The 18,994-nt window shown below is 41.6% G+C and overlaps 2 protein-coding genes across 5 annotated transcripts in view; one reads left to right on the forward strand and one right to left on the reverse strand.

The window, feature by feature from the left end:
* The window catches only part of RPRD1B (regulation of nuclear pre-mRNA domain containing 1B), a 50,920-nt gene extending 35,401 nt beyond the window's left edge, over window positions 1-15,519 (reverse strand). For all 3 annotated transcript variants that reach the window (XR_006960176.1, XM_047068518.1, XM_047068517.1), the window contains exons 1-3: window positions 14,988-15,519; window positions 9,842-9,971; window positions 2,357-2,490 (exon numbers count right to left, since the gene is read on the reverse strand). Coding sequence is in view for 2 of the 3 variants with exons in the window: in XM_047068518.1 (XP_046924474.1) it covers window positions 2,357-2,490; window positions 9,842-9,971; window positions 14,988-15,138 (415 nt within the window). In the remaining variant the exon portion in view is untranslated. The remainder of the gene's footprint in view (window positions 1-2,356; window positions 2,491-9,841; window positions 9,972-14,987) is intronic.
* Window positions 15,520-15,660: 141 nt separating this feature from the next.
* The window catches only part of TTI1 (TELO2 interacting protein 1), an 83,166-nt gene continuing 79,832 nt past the window's right edge, over window positions 15,661-18,994 (forward strand). For both annotated transcript variants that reach the window (XM_047068589.1, XM_047068590.1), the window contains exon 1: window positions 15,661-15,680. The gene's annotated coding sequence lies outside the window, so the exon portion shown is untranslated. The remainder of the gene's footprint in view (window positions 15,681-18,994) is intronic.

An 18,994-nucleotide genomic window follows, 5' to 3' on the forward strand; every position in this document is an offset into this window, starting at 1 on the left:
AGAGGTCGGAAGTAACGGAGCTGGGATCCATACTCTGGAAGTCTGGTTTCAAATCCTTGCTCTGAAGAGCTAAATTAACTATACTAAGGTCCAGGAAAGTTGGGTGACGTACTCATAATAAACTCATATCCTAATTTAAGTCTACTGAATCCATGTATTTTAAGAAAACAGGCTTTAAAGTCGTATAGACCTAAACATGAATTTTCCACTTACCAATTTCTTTTCTAAATCCTTCCACAACTGTAGGATACTGTGTGATTCATGTGTGACTTAAGTAAATGAAATTCCACGTAGTCGAGTGACAGCTTGACTATTCCCACGAACAGAGAGACAACTTTAGAACACCTGGGGAGACGGGTATATAAACCCAAGAAACTTCCAGTTCTAAAACAAAATTCCTAAGCTCATTTATTCTCCACTGTCAAGGTTCCACAGAAAAATTTTTATTTCAAAGGTAAACTCTAGAATTGTCTCATGACAAAGAAATATCATGAATCAAAGCTGAAAATATAAAAGGACAATTTGAATTCTGAAATAAACTTCTGGAGGACTTATCAATATTTTGAAAGGACTGAGGTAAAATATTTTGGTAACTCAGGTCCAAAGACAACACAAGACCTAACACATATGTTGGAACCTCTGGCTCTGTGCTTCCATGTTTATAGCACAAAGAAAGAGAAATTACCTTCAGATCAGCACTGTCCTCCACACAGAGTACTGCTTCGACCACTGTTAACGTCTAGATGCTCAAAGAAATCAGAAACCCAAAGGAGCTGTTTTCAAATGTACCACTACCATAAAGTCGCCAATTCGCCTGGCTGCTCCCTGAGCACAAAACTATTTCTCGCTCCTCTGCTCAGTCCTATAGCATCTAGCATAGACGTTTACTCAAAGCACATGTCTGGCAAATGCTTGTTGAACTGAAACTCAACTCTTAGTTTCCAACGTTGTCTCGCAGAGCTCTCCTTCTTGCCCAAAGGTGTTCTAAAAACTCAGCACTGCTTACCAAGGAAATTTAAGAGTAAAGAATGCTGAGTAATTCCCCAACGCTGTGCAGAACACCTCCAAAAGACACGATACAAACACTACCAGAATCCAAAGTAGGAAATACCCTACTTTTCAGAAGCTTCCACCAGAGTGACCTCAAAATTGTTTTCCATCACCTTTAAGTAAAACAACAACGACCTGCAGTCTGAAAGCACTTATGTCATTCTCACAAAGCCTCTAACTTGGTAGTTTTACAGGAAAGTTGTTCTACCTTGAAATGCATAGAAACTCAGACCTGGGAGAGATCATAAAAGGTATACAATAAAAGGGGGGCTGAATGAATGATATTGACACGTCAACTAACCACGGTTAAAGGCCACAGCAGAGGCATGTACAAAGTACCAGAGGAACATGGAGGGAATGGTTACATGTGCCCAGACAAGGTAGGGAAGATGTCAAAATGAGAATAGCATTCTTGAAGAATGAGTTCACCACACAGTGAAAGGGACAGAGGACATTTCAGGCAGAGGTAACACCGGACGCAAAGGAAGAGGTACCAAGAGAACATCCAGAAGGGAAATGGGTATGGCCAAAGACTATGGTGTGTGTGAGGCAATGGCAGCAGAATCTGGGAAAGTAAGCTAATTTCAGACTATAAAGGGTCCTAAGTATTATGTTAGCCCTTAGACTTATTCCTCCAGGCGATGAGTTCATGTACAGTCAGCTCAGGTCTGTAGCCCAGAAACATGTCGTGCCATTTCAAATTAAACCGCAACTAACCACAAACCCAAGAACCACATAATGTTTGATGTTACTCCTCTTTAACGTAAGCTCTTATGAGTGTGTGAGGCTCACACACTTGTGTGTACACACTTCTGGAGGGTATCCTGGGTTCAGTGAAGACCAAAGTCAACTGTAGGCTGCAAACTGACAAACATCAAAAGTGTGTCTCCAAACCACACCAATATTTAATGAAGCCAAGTTCTGAGAGGGCCAAGGGACATATCAGACCCTGTAGGGGTCAGTGGCAGGGCTAGGACAAAACCTCAGTCCGGGGAGTTTCCTAGTTCCCCACAACTAAACAACATTGTTTTCCTTTCCCTTGTGCAAGGAAAAGTCTCTGCAAGGCAGGAGAGAGCCAAGGAGGATACACGGCAAAGTTAAGGGTGTGAGATGATGAATAGCATGAATACTAGAACCAGGCTTACACGCTGCAAGCACTACATAAATTCTCACCATCATTTATGAGCATCTCTCTGAAGAATCATACAATCGCTGGTGGTTCACAGCAACCCCCACTGCAGCTTTTCATATGTGATTCGAAAGTAGGCAAAGACCAAGAGCTGTAAACATGTGGTGATGTTTCTACCTTTGGGGGGAGGGCTCTTGGAGTCCTCCATAGACAGCTTCAGCTGCTGTATGAACTCGCCGCCATACACACTTCTTTCTTGCCAGATGTTCAGCAATCTTTCTAAAGGTTTTTTACAGCCTTCATCTGCCTCTCTGCCCAGAAAAGACGAAAAGATATATATAAGCTTAAGATGTTTTGCTTTTATTAGGACAGATCTACTTTAAAAACAACAAAAACTGACTAAATGATTGGCATATTTAAAAACAGAAGGACGAGTGAGATACATATCGTGATGAACAGATACCCAAAATTTGACCAGAACTACATTCTTCCTTGGTGCACAGAAAAGACAGAGGGATTATGTTATAGAAGTAATCTGTGTCCTTGACCTCCTTTTAAAGATGGGGTAAATAGGGCAACAAGCCAATAGCGGGTTTTTACAGACAATTATCAAAAATTGATCATTTCAATTGTGACCACTTGCTTTTCAGGAAGATATTAATAGAAACGTAGTGCCAGACATTCTGCTGGAAAACAAACCTAAAGGGTCAAAACCTTAAAGGATAGAGAAAAAATGATTTAAAAAAATAAAACATTTACAATGGGGAATAAATTCACCACCACTCATCAAAGCTAACACAGCAACACCTCTATATGTATAAATAGAATCATACACACATATATGCCAAGACCGATCTCCACTTAAATGAACTACTTCATACTTATTTTAATTCTGGGTCAGGTCATAGTCCTCATTCACACAAAGGTGTCTAATGGATAATCTTAGAACACACTGAGAATATAGCCCTCTGTAATTTATGTCTGAAAGAAGCTGCACAGTTTTTTTTTCTGATGTATTACACTCTTGAAACAGTATTTTCAAAGAGATAACTGTAACTCACACCCTGCCCGCGAGATGACTGTAACTAGCACTCGCGTGCAACAGCTGCTTACCAGAAAATGTCAGAGAATGGGAAGACTTTCTGAAAGGAAAACAAATTCCTCACCATCCACAGTGTTACTATGAATTGTTCTGGTTGGTGAAGCTGTCTGGATGTCAGTGATCTTACCCTGAGTGACTTTCAACAAGAAGGGATAAGCTGACATCTTAGTTTCTAAGCCAGTGTCTTTAACATGAACTTCAAGAAGAAATCATACCGAATTCAACAGAGATGGGAACTTCATCCACCCTCAGCCCCGACAGCACTCTTCTAAAACTTATGTTAACAGTCAACATAACATGAGGGCTCAGCTTGATCTGGTCAGAATGCATTATTTATGAAATATTAGTGGCAAATTTCACTGAATCAGGGCCAAAGTACTATATCAGGGTTCTTACAAAATTGTTTTTGCTCAAACTTTTTTTTTAGTCAGAGGTGAAGTGAAGGGGGGAAAAAAGGAAACAATTTTCAATGACAGTTTATAAAACTTGGAGATAAGACCTAATTAGCTGATATGTGTGATAAAAACACTTTTATTCCACCTTCAGCATACATCTGGAAACAAATGACTTCTCACTTCTTCCTCTGCTGTCCACCTGGTCCAAGCCACTATCATCTCTTGCCAGATGACTGGTCTCCCTGCTTCCACGCTTGTCCTCCTACAGACTCACCTCAAGCTTTAAAACTTCTAGCTCTGGCCTCAGAGCAGATTATGTCACTCTTTTGCTCAAAACTGCCAATGGTTTTTCCCTCAGAATAAAACCAAAAGTTCTTAAAAAGCCTATAAAGCCATTCTCAGCAGAGCTTATTATTTCTCTGACCTCACCTACTCTCTCTCCCTCCTTCGCTCACCAACAGCTACCCTGGCATTCTTGTCGCCTCAGGGCTTTTGCACTTAAAGTTCACTTTGCCTGGAACCCCATTTCCCTACATGGTGGCATGGCTCAGGTATCCTTTCCTAATCTCCCTATTTAAAATCATGCTCCCGGAGCACCTGGGTGGCTCAGTCGGTTAAGCGTCCAACTTGGGCTCAGGTCATGATCTTACAATTCGTGGGCTGGAGCCCAGGGTCAGGCTCTGTGCTGACAGCTCGGAGCCTGGAGGCTGCTTCGGATGCTGCGTCTCCCTCTCTCTCTGCCCCTCCCCGACTCATGCTCGGTTTCTCTCTCAAAAAATGAATAAACATAAAAAGTTAAAAATAATTATTCTCCCTACTCCATTAACTTGGCTTCTGATAAGCTATATAGCTGACTTGTTTATATTCTGTCCATTTGGATGTAACTTCCACAGGGCCAAGCGATTTGTCTTCTCAGACCCCCACTGCTACCCACCCTAGAACAGGCAAATATCTGTCTAATTGTAATCTTTTTTTTTTTTGAAAATTTTTAGATAGATTTCAGTAGGCCATACAAATAGTTACCTTTCAGCAGCCATTTTCCCACAACAAAGCCACCGGGTCAGACACCAGCTAAACAACTCCTCTGGGCCTTCAATGAGGTTTAGGAAATACTGTGCTTGGAATACAAAGAACAAGGCCCAGGGCCTGACCCATCGGCCCCTTCCCTTTCCAGACCCCAACGTGCGCTTCGCATTCTAGCAGCACTCAACCATACGTATCTTCTATTCAGAACTTGCTCCCTCTTGCCCACGTGCCTTTGCTCATGCCATCTCCTTGAAAGCAGAACAAGGTGAAGAGGGAGAAGTTGTGGGTAATATATAAGATGACTTAAGTATATAAGGAGCAGAAGAATCTGGAGGCAGAGAGAGTGGAATTAGATTACGAGGGCCCCGAATGTCATATTAAGTATGTGGCCTTTATCCTGAAGGCAATGAGAAATCACTGATGAGGTCAAATGTATGGTTTAGAAAATAAAATAACTAGTATAACCAAATCACAACTAATCAGAACTTAATTAACTGGTTGATAATTTTAATACACAATCTGTTCTCTGCAAATTCTCTGTTCACTTAAAAGAGAAACCTATCATGACAAATTCTTATCAAGGATTTAGTTAAGGAGCCAGGGGACCACAATGCAGACTAAATATTTGGGACTCCATTTAGACTAAGAATGACTCGCGGTCCAGCTTCGACCACGTCACTATATGCAATGGAAACTGATACACAAACCTGTAATGACCAAGTCATTTTTAAAAGGCTTTTACCACTAAAGGCGAAAGCCAAAAGGGGGCTCTAGTTAAACTGGTGAATGTAATTAACCAGGATAGGCTAATTCCTGAAGCAATGTAGTAAATGAAGATTTTGCCCACTAAGTTTCAAATACAGCTACAGATACAACAGTCAAGAAATCTTTTTACTCATGAGGTTTTGCCGTAAGCGGCTCAAGTGAACTGGAAATCCCATTAGCACTTGGAACGAGGTACAACTAAAGCAATAAAGTAGTTTGATATCAGACAGAACTATCTTTCCAGGTTGCACTAACTCCATTCTAAACTGAGAAATCTTTAAGTAAAAAAGACACCAAAAAGTCCTTGCCATTAATCAATGAATAAGTGGAAAATCATTACTAAATACATATACAACTTATGTTAAACACAAATTAGTATGCATTTCAATTCCGATTATAAATCCAATCACCGCAAAACTGATCTGAAAAGTGCAAACTGTGTATTATACACAGAATTGTTGCTTGAAATGTCAGCTTGGGGCCTTTTCTTCTTCTGGCACTTCCTTGGTATACTCACCATAATCTGTGTGTTCCTGTCTTGTGCCAGGCACAGTAGCACTGTAATAGGCCTACTAAAGGCAGGAATTCTTTCTAAATATCCTCAGCACTTCCAACAGAGCCTCATGTGAAACTGGAGCAGAAATGTTCCACTGCCAATAGCTCAGAAAAGAATTAGCATAGCAAGCCTGAGACCGTTACCCTTAGAAAAGGCCTGCCCACCAGGCTGGCCCTTGGCTGTCACCTGGAAACTTGGGTTTCTGGAGCGTTCTTGCAGTTTCCTAACTGATAATCAGGGTAGTTTACTGTGCCTAAACTGTTTGTGCAAACAATGTAATTTATGCTGAATACCTGCTTTCTTTCTGGGAGTCTGGAATTTTGGCAGAGAGTATCTGTGGCTAACGCCAATAAAAACCCTAGGCGCTGAGTCTCTAATGAGCTTCCCAGGTACACAACACTTGACACGTGTTGTGGCAATTCAAAGATGGAGGAATTCAGTATGTTTTGTGTGACCCCGCTGTGAGAGGACTCTTGGAAGCTCATACCTGGTTTCCCCTGGACTGTGTCCCATGCACCTTTTCCTTTGCTGATTTTGCTTTGTATACTTCCAATGTAATAAATCACAGCTGTAAGCAAGACTATACGCGGAGTGCTACGAGTCCTCCTAGCAAGTCTCCAAACCTGGAGTATCGGTGGGGATCCATGACACAACAGTAAATAAATATGTATATGGTGATAACCTCAAGTTTATGTCTCCAGAAGTTAATTTCCTCCTCAGCTTCAGACTATTTCATCCATCTGCCTATCTGGCATCACTCCTTGGAATATCTACTAGCCATCTCAAACTTAACACGGCCAAAACAAACCTTCTGACTTCCTCTACCATATCTTTGCCCCAAACTCCATCTCAGTAAACAGCACCATCAGCCATCTACTTAGCCATGTCAAAAACCTAGAAATAATCGGATTTCTCTTTTCCTTTACTACCAGCTCCCACAAATCCTATCAGTTTTTACGGGGGGGGGGGGGGGCAGTCAAATACATCCACAAAGTAAACACTGGATAAACTAGAAGCTATTACTATCTTCTCACTGCTTCTGAGTCCTAGCCATTGTCACCTCTAGCCTGTAGTAGAGCAATATCCTTCATCCTCACATCCCTGCCCCTCCCTTGGCCTTTATAACCCATTCTCCACACCAAACCAGAGAGACCTTTTAACAATGTGATGGAATACATCATTCTCCTGCTTAAGACTCTGTCACTGACATCCCATCAGAACAAAATCCTCTCTCCCAAGGCTTACAAGACTTACGTGACGGGAACCTGCCTGCCCCTCTGATCTTATCTGGATGCCACTTTTCCCTTTCTCAACGCAGTTGCTCTAACCACACTGGCCTTCATCCTGATCCTCTTAACACGCCAAGATTACTCCTACCTTAGGTTCTTTTTAGCAGCTGTTTGCTCCTACTTCATGGATGATTACCTCAAATCCCATTTCCTTAGAGAGCTCTTCCATGAACACACTAGAAGGGATCCCACTCCAGAATGTCATTCTATCTCATTATGTCCATATCATCACTCTCTGAAAGCATCTTGTTCATTTATTTGTCCTTGCCTGCCTTGTTCACTGCGGCTTCTCTAGTGTCTGCATCGGTACTTGGCACACAGAAGGCACTCCAATATATGTTGAATGAAAAACAAAGTGCACAGCTATCTCCAAACTGAGAAGACAATAAGAAGGCATTGTGTGGAAAAAAGTTCAAAGTCTAGCTAATTAAACTACTATTCAAATTAAATCTAACCTAGGAGATTGGTAGCTTCCTCTGACTTGAGAGGTTTGGTTTTGAGGGTTTTTTGGGGGGGGCAGGGGGTGCTGAGGGGGTGGAGGGAGGAAGTAGGAAATTACCATAAAGAGATTCTTTTAATCAGTTTTGGTCGATATTAATGGGTCCCCTATCTTTGTTCATCAACTGGGCACGGAAAACCAGACCGAGTACTTCTTACTACAGGTAAGGCACGTCAGGATTGAAGTGGAGTAGCTGACTTTTCTGTTCCAAAAATGGTGGAAGGGGCTTGGAAACATGGGGACCCTGAACCTAATACCCAAGAAGGACGTTATACTAGAAGAATGCAAAAAAAAAAAAAGAAAAGAAGAAAAAGGAAAGGAAAGGGAAAAGAAAAAAAAAAAAAAAAAAAAAAAAGGACCAGGTTTACTTTCCGCATAATGCCACAGAATCTGCCAAGACATTTTTAAATATAAATGTTATGTTTACTATCCTTATAGGAAATTATTTTAGTCAATTTCCTATACCCTAATTAATTCATTCAACAAAGATTTACTGAATCCTCACTGTACCAGGGCAGACCACAATGTTGCCCAACTCCAGGACACCAATCCCATCAAGGCTACATAAATGGTATTCCCTAAAACTATGCAACCTGGCAGCTCTGTGCCAGACCGTTTACCAGGTGCCCAGGATACAGCAAATAAAAAACAAACGGTCCTTGTTGTCACATAGTTTCTAATTTAACATATACCCACGAATGAACAAAGACTGGGGACCGGGCATCAGACTACTACTTTCGAACAGACTGGTGTACTTCAGCCCCACAACAACTTCAGCGAGATAGGTGCTGTTGGCCCTTTCTAATCAGTTAGGAAACTTGGGCTCCAAAAGCTAGGTAACACATCCAAGGTCACTCAGACAGTGCTGGAGGTAGAGCTACAGCCTAAGAAACTGAACTACATCTCCTCAAAACAAGAAAATGCCTGGCTCCTATTCTCAGATAGCTTTTCTGGCAGTCTTTTCTAAGTTTACTCTGTTACAAGGATTCAGGATTGTTGCAAGATTGTAACACGTTCTGCTTCTTCAGTGCCCATGTTCATGAAAAGAAAGAGCCAGCCACTGAGCTGGCAAACAAAAATCTTTTTCCCACCTCTAGAAAACTAGCTGTCATTTGTTTCTTTTGGATTTCTCATTTTATTCCTTCAAACCTGTCAAATCTTTCCTGAAATGCTGGAGCCATTTACACATTTAAGGCCTTTCACTTACACTTTAGATCTACAACAATTTTGTTTAACCAGTCGGTCTCCTTTTTGGTCTTCCCAATTTCCTTTCGCAAAGATTTTTTTTTTTTATACGTCTGCTAATATTCTAGTGAAAAATAGTTTTTCTTTGCTCCTCCTGGGCACCCAACTTGGGTCTACAGGAAGCAGTTTGTTTTTAAATAAAAATGATTTATAAAAGTTCTAATCAAATGTATTTTCTGTGATATTAGCTACACGTGTGCTCTATGCTCTAGTCCTCTCGTTCACAAAACAAACAGAAAAGATTTAATATGATATAGCCAGAGCAAATATCTACTTTTCACACTAATAATTATCTCTATTGTTATAGTAATGACTACTATTTTTAGTAAACTAGACCTCTAGACATCTAGAAGAAGGAAAGGGAGGAAAAATGAAGGCATAAGCAACTAATATCTTGCTATTAAGGTTTTGTTACTGGAAAGTTTCCACATACTCTTTAGCTTTGTTTTCTGACCATAAACTAATGAGACAACTTAGTCAAACCAAGGAAAACACCATATTCAAGAAATGAGTTCAATAAATGAATATATTTAGGGTAAAAAATGTTCTACAAGTGCTAGACTCAATCTCTTCAATGCATCAAAATGTTTACATGTCTGAAATAGTTCTTAAGGGTGCAACAAAACATAAAATTATAATTTGGCCTCTGCAACACTGTAAAGCACATCCCTGTAAAATATGAAGTTGTCAATTTACAAAGGTTATCCCAGAAAAGGAAAGAACAATAAAGAGGAAAGGGTAATGCATTTAAATACCAAACAAAACAGAAAAACCAGACAACATACCTGGCAACATGAGAAAAAGCATCCACAAGGACAGATTCAAATTCTCTAGTGAATTCAGGTCCTTTCCTTTTACTGTTTTGGATGACATCATTCGCTAAGTACAAAAAAGTAAGCTTTCTATTTGATTTGGCTGGAAAAAAGGAAAAAAAAGATAATTTAACTTACACCAAGGAAATGCTCAATCCACAATTCTTCTGCCCTAAAATACTCCTAAAGAAACTAAGATAAGCATTATCTACCTGAGATCAGGGCTCCTTTATGTTTGAAAAAACAACTTAAGTAACTTTTTGACCTCTCTAACAAAACAGGTTTGAGAATACAATTTTGAAACAAAACAAGAATGGGCCATTTTCATTTCTGTGATATTTTAACAGGAATAATTGACAGTAAAAATAAAGATAATCCAAAGAAAAGCAGTCAACATTCTCAAGAAGACATATTAAAATCAAGGTTTTCATTTATTTTATTGCAAAGATGAGCATTTCTAATTCACTATTAATTATCAAATCCTGCAGAATGAAAGACTGAGCTAGGTGAACTAGGTTTCAGTTTTAAAGCAGATTCTTGTAATTTATGTTCCTATGGTGAGAATTTCTCTTTGGACGTTCCAATAACAATAATCAGCCAATGATACCAACTTTATAATCCAGAGAAATCTCTAGATGCACCAATGGATATTTACCTCAAATACAAATATATATTAATGCTACATTATTACTGAAAACTTAAAGATGTCTGAATTCCGGATACGCAAAATTATGGCTCCCACAAAAACTGTAATTCTTCTCTCTTATACATATTAAATGTAGTATTTTCTATTACTCTATATGGTATCATATATTAAACCATAAAAACCTCATGCACTGTGTCTGAGTTACAGTTGCTTGGGGGAACATTACTGAATTTCCTGGCTTCTATGCACATAACTTCTCAACCGTAAAGTTACATCACTATCATTCTTGGTCCCAGTTTTCTTTTAAAGGAAATAAATAAGAACATAATCAGACAGTCCAAAACACTAAGTTTTCTCCAATGCTAAAATATCTGAAAAACTCAGACAAGCCTTATATAACCTTCACATACCTAAATAGCTGGTCCTTACTCTACTTGCTCTCAGAAACCACCTGTTTCTTTTGAAATGCACACAGCATGCATAAAATCTGACACAGCAGGCGTAAGATGTGGCATTTTAAAATATAGCTACAGAAGAATAAACCGAGTTAAAAACAATCTTTAAAGTATGTATTCATAAAATTAAATATGGATATCCTGAGTTACATTAACCTTCTGGTACTAACCTAGTTTAACATGGCTAACTGATGATAATATGTAAACCTGGAAGTATCTTTAACTATTCTAATTATTACTCAAAAGCAGATGGAAAAGTGTCAACAGTTACAACATTCTACTCTCGCTACAAAGGTATCGTTATGGCAAAGGCTTTTCTTTCTTTTTTTTTTTTTTTAAAGCAAACCTTGTTCTGGGATGTTGCAACAAGTAAAACTACCAAGTCTAATAATGCCATGAGTTAACAGATTCAACTTCAACAAAGAAAATTTGACTGTGTGAAGCTTTACAAATGCCATGTATTTTATGTTTAAAAACTCAGCATCCATTGTATAAAATGTCAGTTTGGACAATTAAGACATGATACATTTTTCAGTACTACAAACATGATAGCCGAGAGGCCAGAGAGCCGAAGTTTTTCACTATTTACAATGCCAATGAATTTTCATCATCCTCAAACTTTGCAATGAGGATTTATTTAGCATGAAACTTTATCCCTCCACATCCAGCTTCTTGAAGCCAACAGACGTATCACGTGTGTAAAGGTGCTATGACAAAGCCCAGAGCACCTGAACACACACACCCTCCACTCTAGTCCCAGGTGACAGACAACTCACTTGTTCAGATGTCTTTCCAATATGACAAAATAGATCCTTTCACTGCCTAACTATGCCCATTCCAAATGAGCAGAACAGTTATTAAGCAAAATTTATATGGTTAACTGACGAAAAAATGTCACGTTTAGCTGGTTTTGACATCCAAAACAGTTGGGGAAAAAAGGCCTGTTTTTCTGCACTCAAGGCAACATACAAAAACATTACTAAAAAATATTCGTCCAAGAGCATTTTACATATAACTTCTCCATAAAGGGAAGTTCTACCTAGAATGGAGCCCAAAGGGATAAATTAAGAATTATTTCTATTTTATCAAAATTCCTATTATTTTATCAAATTCTTATTATTTTATCAAGAATAAAAGTAGTATTTAAGCAAAACACAAAGTAATTTCTTTAAATCCTGTAATACTTTGAAGGTGACTCACAGATAGTCTGTGAATACCTTAGGGAAAATGACTTGACCATCGATTGAACTGTCCACTTCTAAAGACTCAGGGTGGGCCAGAATCTAAGAGGCTAGACATTTTCAACACAAGGGCACAAAATCTTTTTCCACTTCAGTGTGGCGGCATGCTCAATTCATGATCCTGATGCTTGGAGGAGCATCCTCTACCTTGGCACTATCCAATATGGTAGCCACTAGCCACAGATAGCTACTGAATACTTCAATTGTAACTAACACAATTATTTAAAACTGTAGCTCCTGGGGGCACCTGGGTGGCTCAGTCGGTTAAGCGTCTGACTTCAGCTGAGGTCATGATCTCGCGTCGGGCTCTGGGCTGATGGCTCAGAGCCTGGAGCCTGCTTCAGATTCTGTGTCTCCCTCTCTCTCTGCCCCTCCTCCACTCACGCTCACTCGCTCTCTCTCTCCCAAAAAATGAATAAACGTTTAAAAAATTTTTCTTAATTAAAAAAAAACACAAAAAAACTTCAGTTCCTTAGTCACACATTTCAAGTGTTCAACAGCTACATGTGGCAAGTGACCACCTTGTTGGACAGCATGGATATAAAACATCCCACAGAAAGTTGTATGAGGTAGTGCTGTTTGGATCCTTTACTCAACCATGAAAATGATGTCAGAGACCACAACTGAACTCCTAACCTATTTTTAAACTGTAACAGGCACTATGGTAAATCCTACTAGCGTTGCAAAGAAACAAGAAGGCCTAGTTTCTCCCTCAAAACACAAATCTAGTGAAAAAGCCAGAACTATAGTAAGAATGAAATATATGCTAAATTAATGTGGCAGGGGGTGGGATACAGTGACTAATTCTAATAAACAAAAGTGCTATGGGTTTGGTTGGAGTCAGATGATCACCTTCACTTATTAATGGGCACCAAGGCAGCGGGTATTTGAAAGCACGAATTTTGGCATCACAGGGCTCTAGGCTTATGCCCCAGGTATAATGCCCCTAAACAAAGCACTTAATCTCTCAGTATCTTTACCTTCTCATCTGTAAAATGGGAGATAATAATGCTATCCTCCTTAAAACAGTAGGTTCCATGAGATTAGGATCATATAAAATTAGGGTGAAAGGAGCTTCATAAATGAATGCACTCGGTTACTTTCCATAAGTCAAACAGGATGAGGTGGGGAATCAAGAAGGCTTCACAAAAGTGACATGTGAGATGGACTTCGACCTCTCTGAGATCCCTGTAGAGGTGATTCACATCTCGGATGTTGGAAATAGTATCTGAATGGCACAGTGGGGTACAAGAAGGAGGATCTGGGGGGCTCCAGGTTCTAGCCCCCAAATGCCCAGAGGGGACCCCCATCTCAGTATAGCACATGATATCTGGAGGGAGGGGAGTCTCTGCTAGAGGGCTAGAACTGGGTCTCCGGAAAGAATTCTGGAATTTGGTGCCTGACAGCCTGATGTAGTCTAAGCCTCCCCAGTTCTGAGGCCTTGAAAATACTCAACCACGTAGGCGGGATCTCCACCTCACAGACAGGAGAAGCACATGTAAAGCTACTTCCTATACTATGGAGGGCCTACTACACAGAGGCTATCCACAATTGCTCTAAGGTTCATTGCCTCAGCTTTCTGCTATGGAATCGTCAGGGTAACAGCTGTAAAGGTGCCTATCCTTCCCCATCGAGCCGAATGCACTTGAAGGCAAAGACCCTGCCTCACTCGGAGTAATTAGCAGTCCCATTTCACCATTGCTTATGAAATGCCTATACTGTGCCTGACACCAAGCCAGATGTTCATCCGCACTATCCTGTTTACTGTTTACTCCTTGCCACAGCCAGTTGTTTGAGCCTCAGTTTTTCCTCATCTGCAAAGTTCCCACTCCAGAGAACTCTGAGAATTTAAAAAATGGCAATGTATGTGAAGGTACCAGTACTGCACCTGGCACATAATTAAAGGCACAGTAAATATCAGTCTTCATCATACCCACTTTATAGGTAAGGAAACTGAGGGTCAGAGAAGCTAAGCTACCGGGGTCAGTGAATGGCAAAATCGGGCTTAAATTCCAGGCAGTCGGCCTTTGGGGCCAACGTGTTATCAAGCACCCAGCTCAGTGCCTGGCACATAACAGGCTGGGCTCAATGAATGAATGTCAGATCCTGAGAAGGGTCCAGAATCAATGAAAGATGCATGAGAAGAGAGGCCTGAGAGATAAGCTCTAGGTAGTGTGGTCTCTTAACCGCTCTATAATGGGGGTAACTGTACCCACTTCACAGAGCGGGTCTGAGTGCGAGGATATACGTAAAGTTCTCAGGATAATGACTGGCACAGAATAAAGGCTAAGTAGCAGCTATCTTTGTCCTCGTTTTACAGATGAGACAACAGAAGCACAGGGAGATGAAGACACTAGCCCAATATCACTCAACCAATAAGGGGCTAAGCCAGGACTTGATCTAGGCAGTCTTACTCCAGAATCCTCTGGCTCCCACTCCAAATGCCCAGCAAAGCGCCTGGCACACAACAGCCTTGGGCCAGTACCTTCTACAAGGCTGTCGAGATAATAATAGTCACAAGTGGCGGGAGGAGCCGAAGAGGAAACGGGCCGGATGAACTGGGAGTCTGGGAACCTCAGACAAGTACCTTAAACCTTCCCGGGCCTCAGTTTCCTTCTCCGAGAAATGGGAATAACACTGTCTCCAACCTCAGAAGTGCAATCAGAGGCCGGGGCTTGGAAAGCAAGCCTTCACTAAGAAGATAGAGGGGCCTCGGCAGTGAGCCGAGGAGAGGACAATCCAAGGGAGTCCCAAGGGGCTACAGAGGGGGTGTTTACCTTTGCGGAGCTCGCGGTGCCACACAGAGACGATGGGTCCCGCATGCTTCCGGTGGTGTATGAGCCACAGGGACAGGGTTTGCACGCTCTGTTGAGAGTTGCTCAGCTCCGAGAGCTTCTTCTCCAACGCCGACTCGGAGAAGGAGGACATGGTGGCGGCAGTGAGGCCCTGCAGGGAGCGGCCTGGGCCGCCCAGTGCGGCGGGAAGAGCAACGGCGCGAGGCCGGGGTCTCACCTGACGGCTTGCGGGGCTCTTTACTGACTGACAGACGGCCAGAGGGGTAAGGAGGGGGGAGGGGATGGGTCTCCGCAGTAACAGCCACCCGCGCCGCCGCCACAAGATGGCCACCGACCTCTCACCCCGCCGTGAGAGCAGGGTCAAAGGGCAAGGGCCGGAGTAGCTGCGCACCGAGAGGTGTCGGGGCTACAGAAAAACGCCCTTTCAGTGGCGGCGGCCTCTCTGAAGTTCGCTTAGGGCACTTCGAAAGGAACAGACGAGAAGAGAGGCGCAGTTCTACGGCCTCCGGAAGGCCCTTTGACCGCTCGCAGCCGCACGCACGCGCAGTGAGCCCCACCGGAACCCTTTCTCCCGCTCCCGCAGAACCTTTCTGGCGCTGTACGGCGCGCTAGTTAGAACGTCACTTCCGGCGGGGCCGAGGAGGCGGGAGAGTGAGGGAAAGGCTGGAAGACGAGGTAAGGGAAGAGTGGCGGGAGCTAGAGGGAACTCAGCAACCGGGAGCCCTCGGAGGGGGATCCCGAGGGAGCACTCCTGCTGAGTGAGCGGGACCGGGTACGGGAGCGGGGGGCGGGGGCGGCTTTCTCCCTAACCTGGCGGGCCCGAGGCCGCGCTCTTCTCCGTATACGTTCCGCTGTCTGGCTGTCCCCCCCCCCAAAATCTTCCTTTTGGTTCTGCCAAGCCACCCACGTGCACTTTTCACGGCTTGGCTCTTGCTGTTCTTTCTTCAAGGGTGACGCCCCTTTTCTTACCTGGGGTGCTCCCACTCAGCCTCCAGGACTACCCTTTAATGTCCAGTTCTGACGTTCAGTCTGTGACAGCACCATCATAAAACACCTTCGTGCCCTTAATTTGTTGGCTTCTTTCGGGAAATTACATGCTGCCCTGGCCCTGTGGGGGGGGGGGGGTCCTTTCGATTGTTTCTCATATTTAAGTAATATGTTAACTTTTTTGAGGGTGGGGGCAGGGAAGTCAGTGGTTTCATTGACCTCCTTTAGAGCACTATTTGAGACTCTGACCCCTTTACCTATTTTTTAAAAGTTTTAAAGTCCAGTTATCAAATCCGTGAAGAAATTTGTCTTTCTCACTGCTATGGGGGTGGTGGTAGGGAGTCAGGTTATTGTAGACATAACCGAGTTTCACATTTTACTGATTAGTGTGGAATTAACTAGTAATGGGCAAACTCCAGTTAAGAAACATTCTTCTAGTTGGTGACTGTTTTTGCAGTCACTGCACCGTATTGTAGTTCTTTGTTCAGATGCTTTGACTCTCTTCTAGACTAGAATCATCATAATTGTAGCCAACGTAGTGAGCAGTTGCTAGGGGTTAGACACTTCACACGGTAACTCATTTAATCCTCGTGGCAAAGCTATAAGGTAGTTATTATGTTATTCTCATTTGGCAGATGAGGAAACAGACAGACGTTAGGTGGCCTACCCAAGATTACATAACTAAGATTGGAGGGAAAGGACTGCTTCTTAACCTATTTTCTCATCCCACCACTTTATTTAAAGCTGATTGAGGAAATTAATATAAAAAAGGTGAATAACCTAAAATCATACAGTTAATATCTAGTCATAATTGTAACCAAGGGCCTTTGAGTCCAAATGTAGACCATGTTTCTATATTGAATAGCACTGTCATATACTGAACCCTTTTATACCAAGTCACTTTGTATTAAGCACATTACATACTTGGTTTTATTTAATTCTTAACAACAGTTCTGTGGGATGAGGATTATTACCACTAATTTCAAAGATGAGAAAACATGAAACAGGGGTGAGTAATCTGTCCAATATCACTTGGACATGGAAAATGACAGAGCTAGGAGTCAAATCGAGGTTATCTGATGTCCAATCCCAAAGTCTTCACTCCTGAGCCAGTGATTCATTCTTCCAACAAATATCTTTCAACAAATAATTGTTGAGCACCTATGTCTGAAGCACTATTTTAAGCAAACAGGGTCTGTGTCCCAGGAAGCTTACCTTCTACAAGGGAAGATCGATTGAAAAAACATGCGAGTATAAAATAAGTCAGAAAGTGATATCTACCTTGAATGAAAATCAAGGAGGGCGAGGAATGGATTTGTGGGAGGATAGGAGTCTGTTTTATATGCGGGTCAGAGAAGTCCTCCCTGATAGGATGACATTTGATCAGAGCCCTGAAAGAAATGAGAGAACAAGCCATATACTGTATGTGGAATGTTGTTCCACGCAGAGGGAAAACCAAGTACAATTGTTAGACCGCTGTTGGCATTTTTGAGGAACAGCAAGGAGGATGGTAAGGCCGGAGTGATAATGAACCAGAAGGCTAGAAATGAGCTCAAAAAAGCAGCCATAGACCACATGACATGGACCACATCACGTGGGAACTTGTAAGCAATAGTAAGGAATTTGGATAATACTCTGAATTACATCAGAGCTCACTGAACACTTTTGAACAAAAGAACAACGTTGTGGCTGTTGAGTAGAAAATAGCAAGGGTGCACGGGCCGAAGCGGGAAGACCAATTCAGCAGCTGTTGTGATAACCTAGGTGAAAGGTGAAGACCAGGTGGTGAGAGAGGGTCAGATTCTGGAGATAGGAATCTGGGGATTTTGTCTTTTAGAGGAAGACTGGGACTTGCTGACAAATTAGATAAGCGATCTAAAACAAAAATGAGTTTATGTGATGCCAAAGGTTTTCTCCGAAGCAGCCGTAAAAATGGGAGATTGTGTTTACTGAATTGCGGAAAGAGATGGTTTGAGCAGTGAAAGCAGGAGTTTAGGTTTGTACGTGTCCAGGTGGAAATGCCGCCCCAAGTAGAGGTGTCTCCATAGGCAGCGGGGTTTATAGGTCTGGAGTTTAAGGGAGAGATCTGATGGAGATGGAGATATAAATGTGGGAGTCATAAGGGGGAATAAGTGGAGAAAGAAATAGGCCCAGTGACTGAGTCCTAGAACACTTCAACACTTAGAAGTGAACGACGAGGGGGATATAATCATGTGATTTTTTTTTTTCTTTAGCCCATTAATGCTAATTGCACTGATTGATTTTCAAATATTGAGTCAGCCTTCCATCTCTAGAATAAAACCTACTTTGTCATAGTATATAATTGTTTTTACATGCTGCTGAGTTGTATTTTCTAATACTTTGTTTAGGATTTTTGCATCTGTGTTCATGGAGGAAATTTGCAGGTTTTTTATTTATGTATTGTCTTTGTTGGGTTTTGGTATCAGGGTGATAGTGGCTTCATAAAATAGCTGAGAAGATTTCCTCCTCTTCATTTTCTAGAAGATTGTGTACAATTGGTGTTAATTCCTTAAATGGTTGGTGGAAGCTTCCAATGAAACCGTCTGGGCCTGAGGATTTCTTTTCTTTTTCTTTGGTATCTCTCTGTCTGTCTTTCCCTCTCATCAGTCTTGCTAGAAGTTTGTTGATTTTATTGATCTTTTCAAAGAACCAGTTGTTTCATTGATTTTTCTCTATTTTCTGTTCTCAATTTCATTGATTTCTGCTTTGCTCTTTATTATTTTCTTCTGCTTTCTTTGGTTTTATTTTGCTCCTCTTTTTCAAGGTTCTTAAGGTGGAAGTTTAGATTATTGATTTGGGACCTTTTCCCTTTTCTAATATATGTATTTACTGCTGTAAATTTCCCTCTCAGCATGGCTATAGCTGTGGCCCACAAATTTTGATACATTGTATTTTTACTTTCATTTCTTTCTTTCTTTTTCTTTTTTTTTTTAAGTTTGCTTTGAGAAAGAGAAAGAGAGAACACGAGCAGGGAAGGGCAG

Source organism: Lynx rufus, unplaced genomic scaffold, assembly GCF_022079265.1.
Source record: "Lynx rufus isolate CCGP_SWC_20201006 ecotype Redwood Valley unplaced genomic scaffold, mLynRuf1.p SCAF_8, whole genome shotgun sequence".
In the NCBI taxonomy this organism is placed as follows: Eukaryota; Metazoa; Chordata; class Mammalia; order Carnivora; family Felidae; genus Lynx; species Lynx rufus.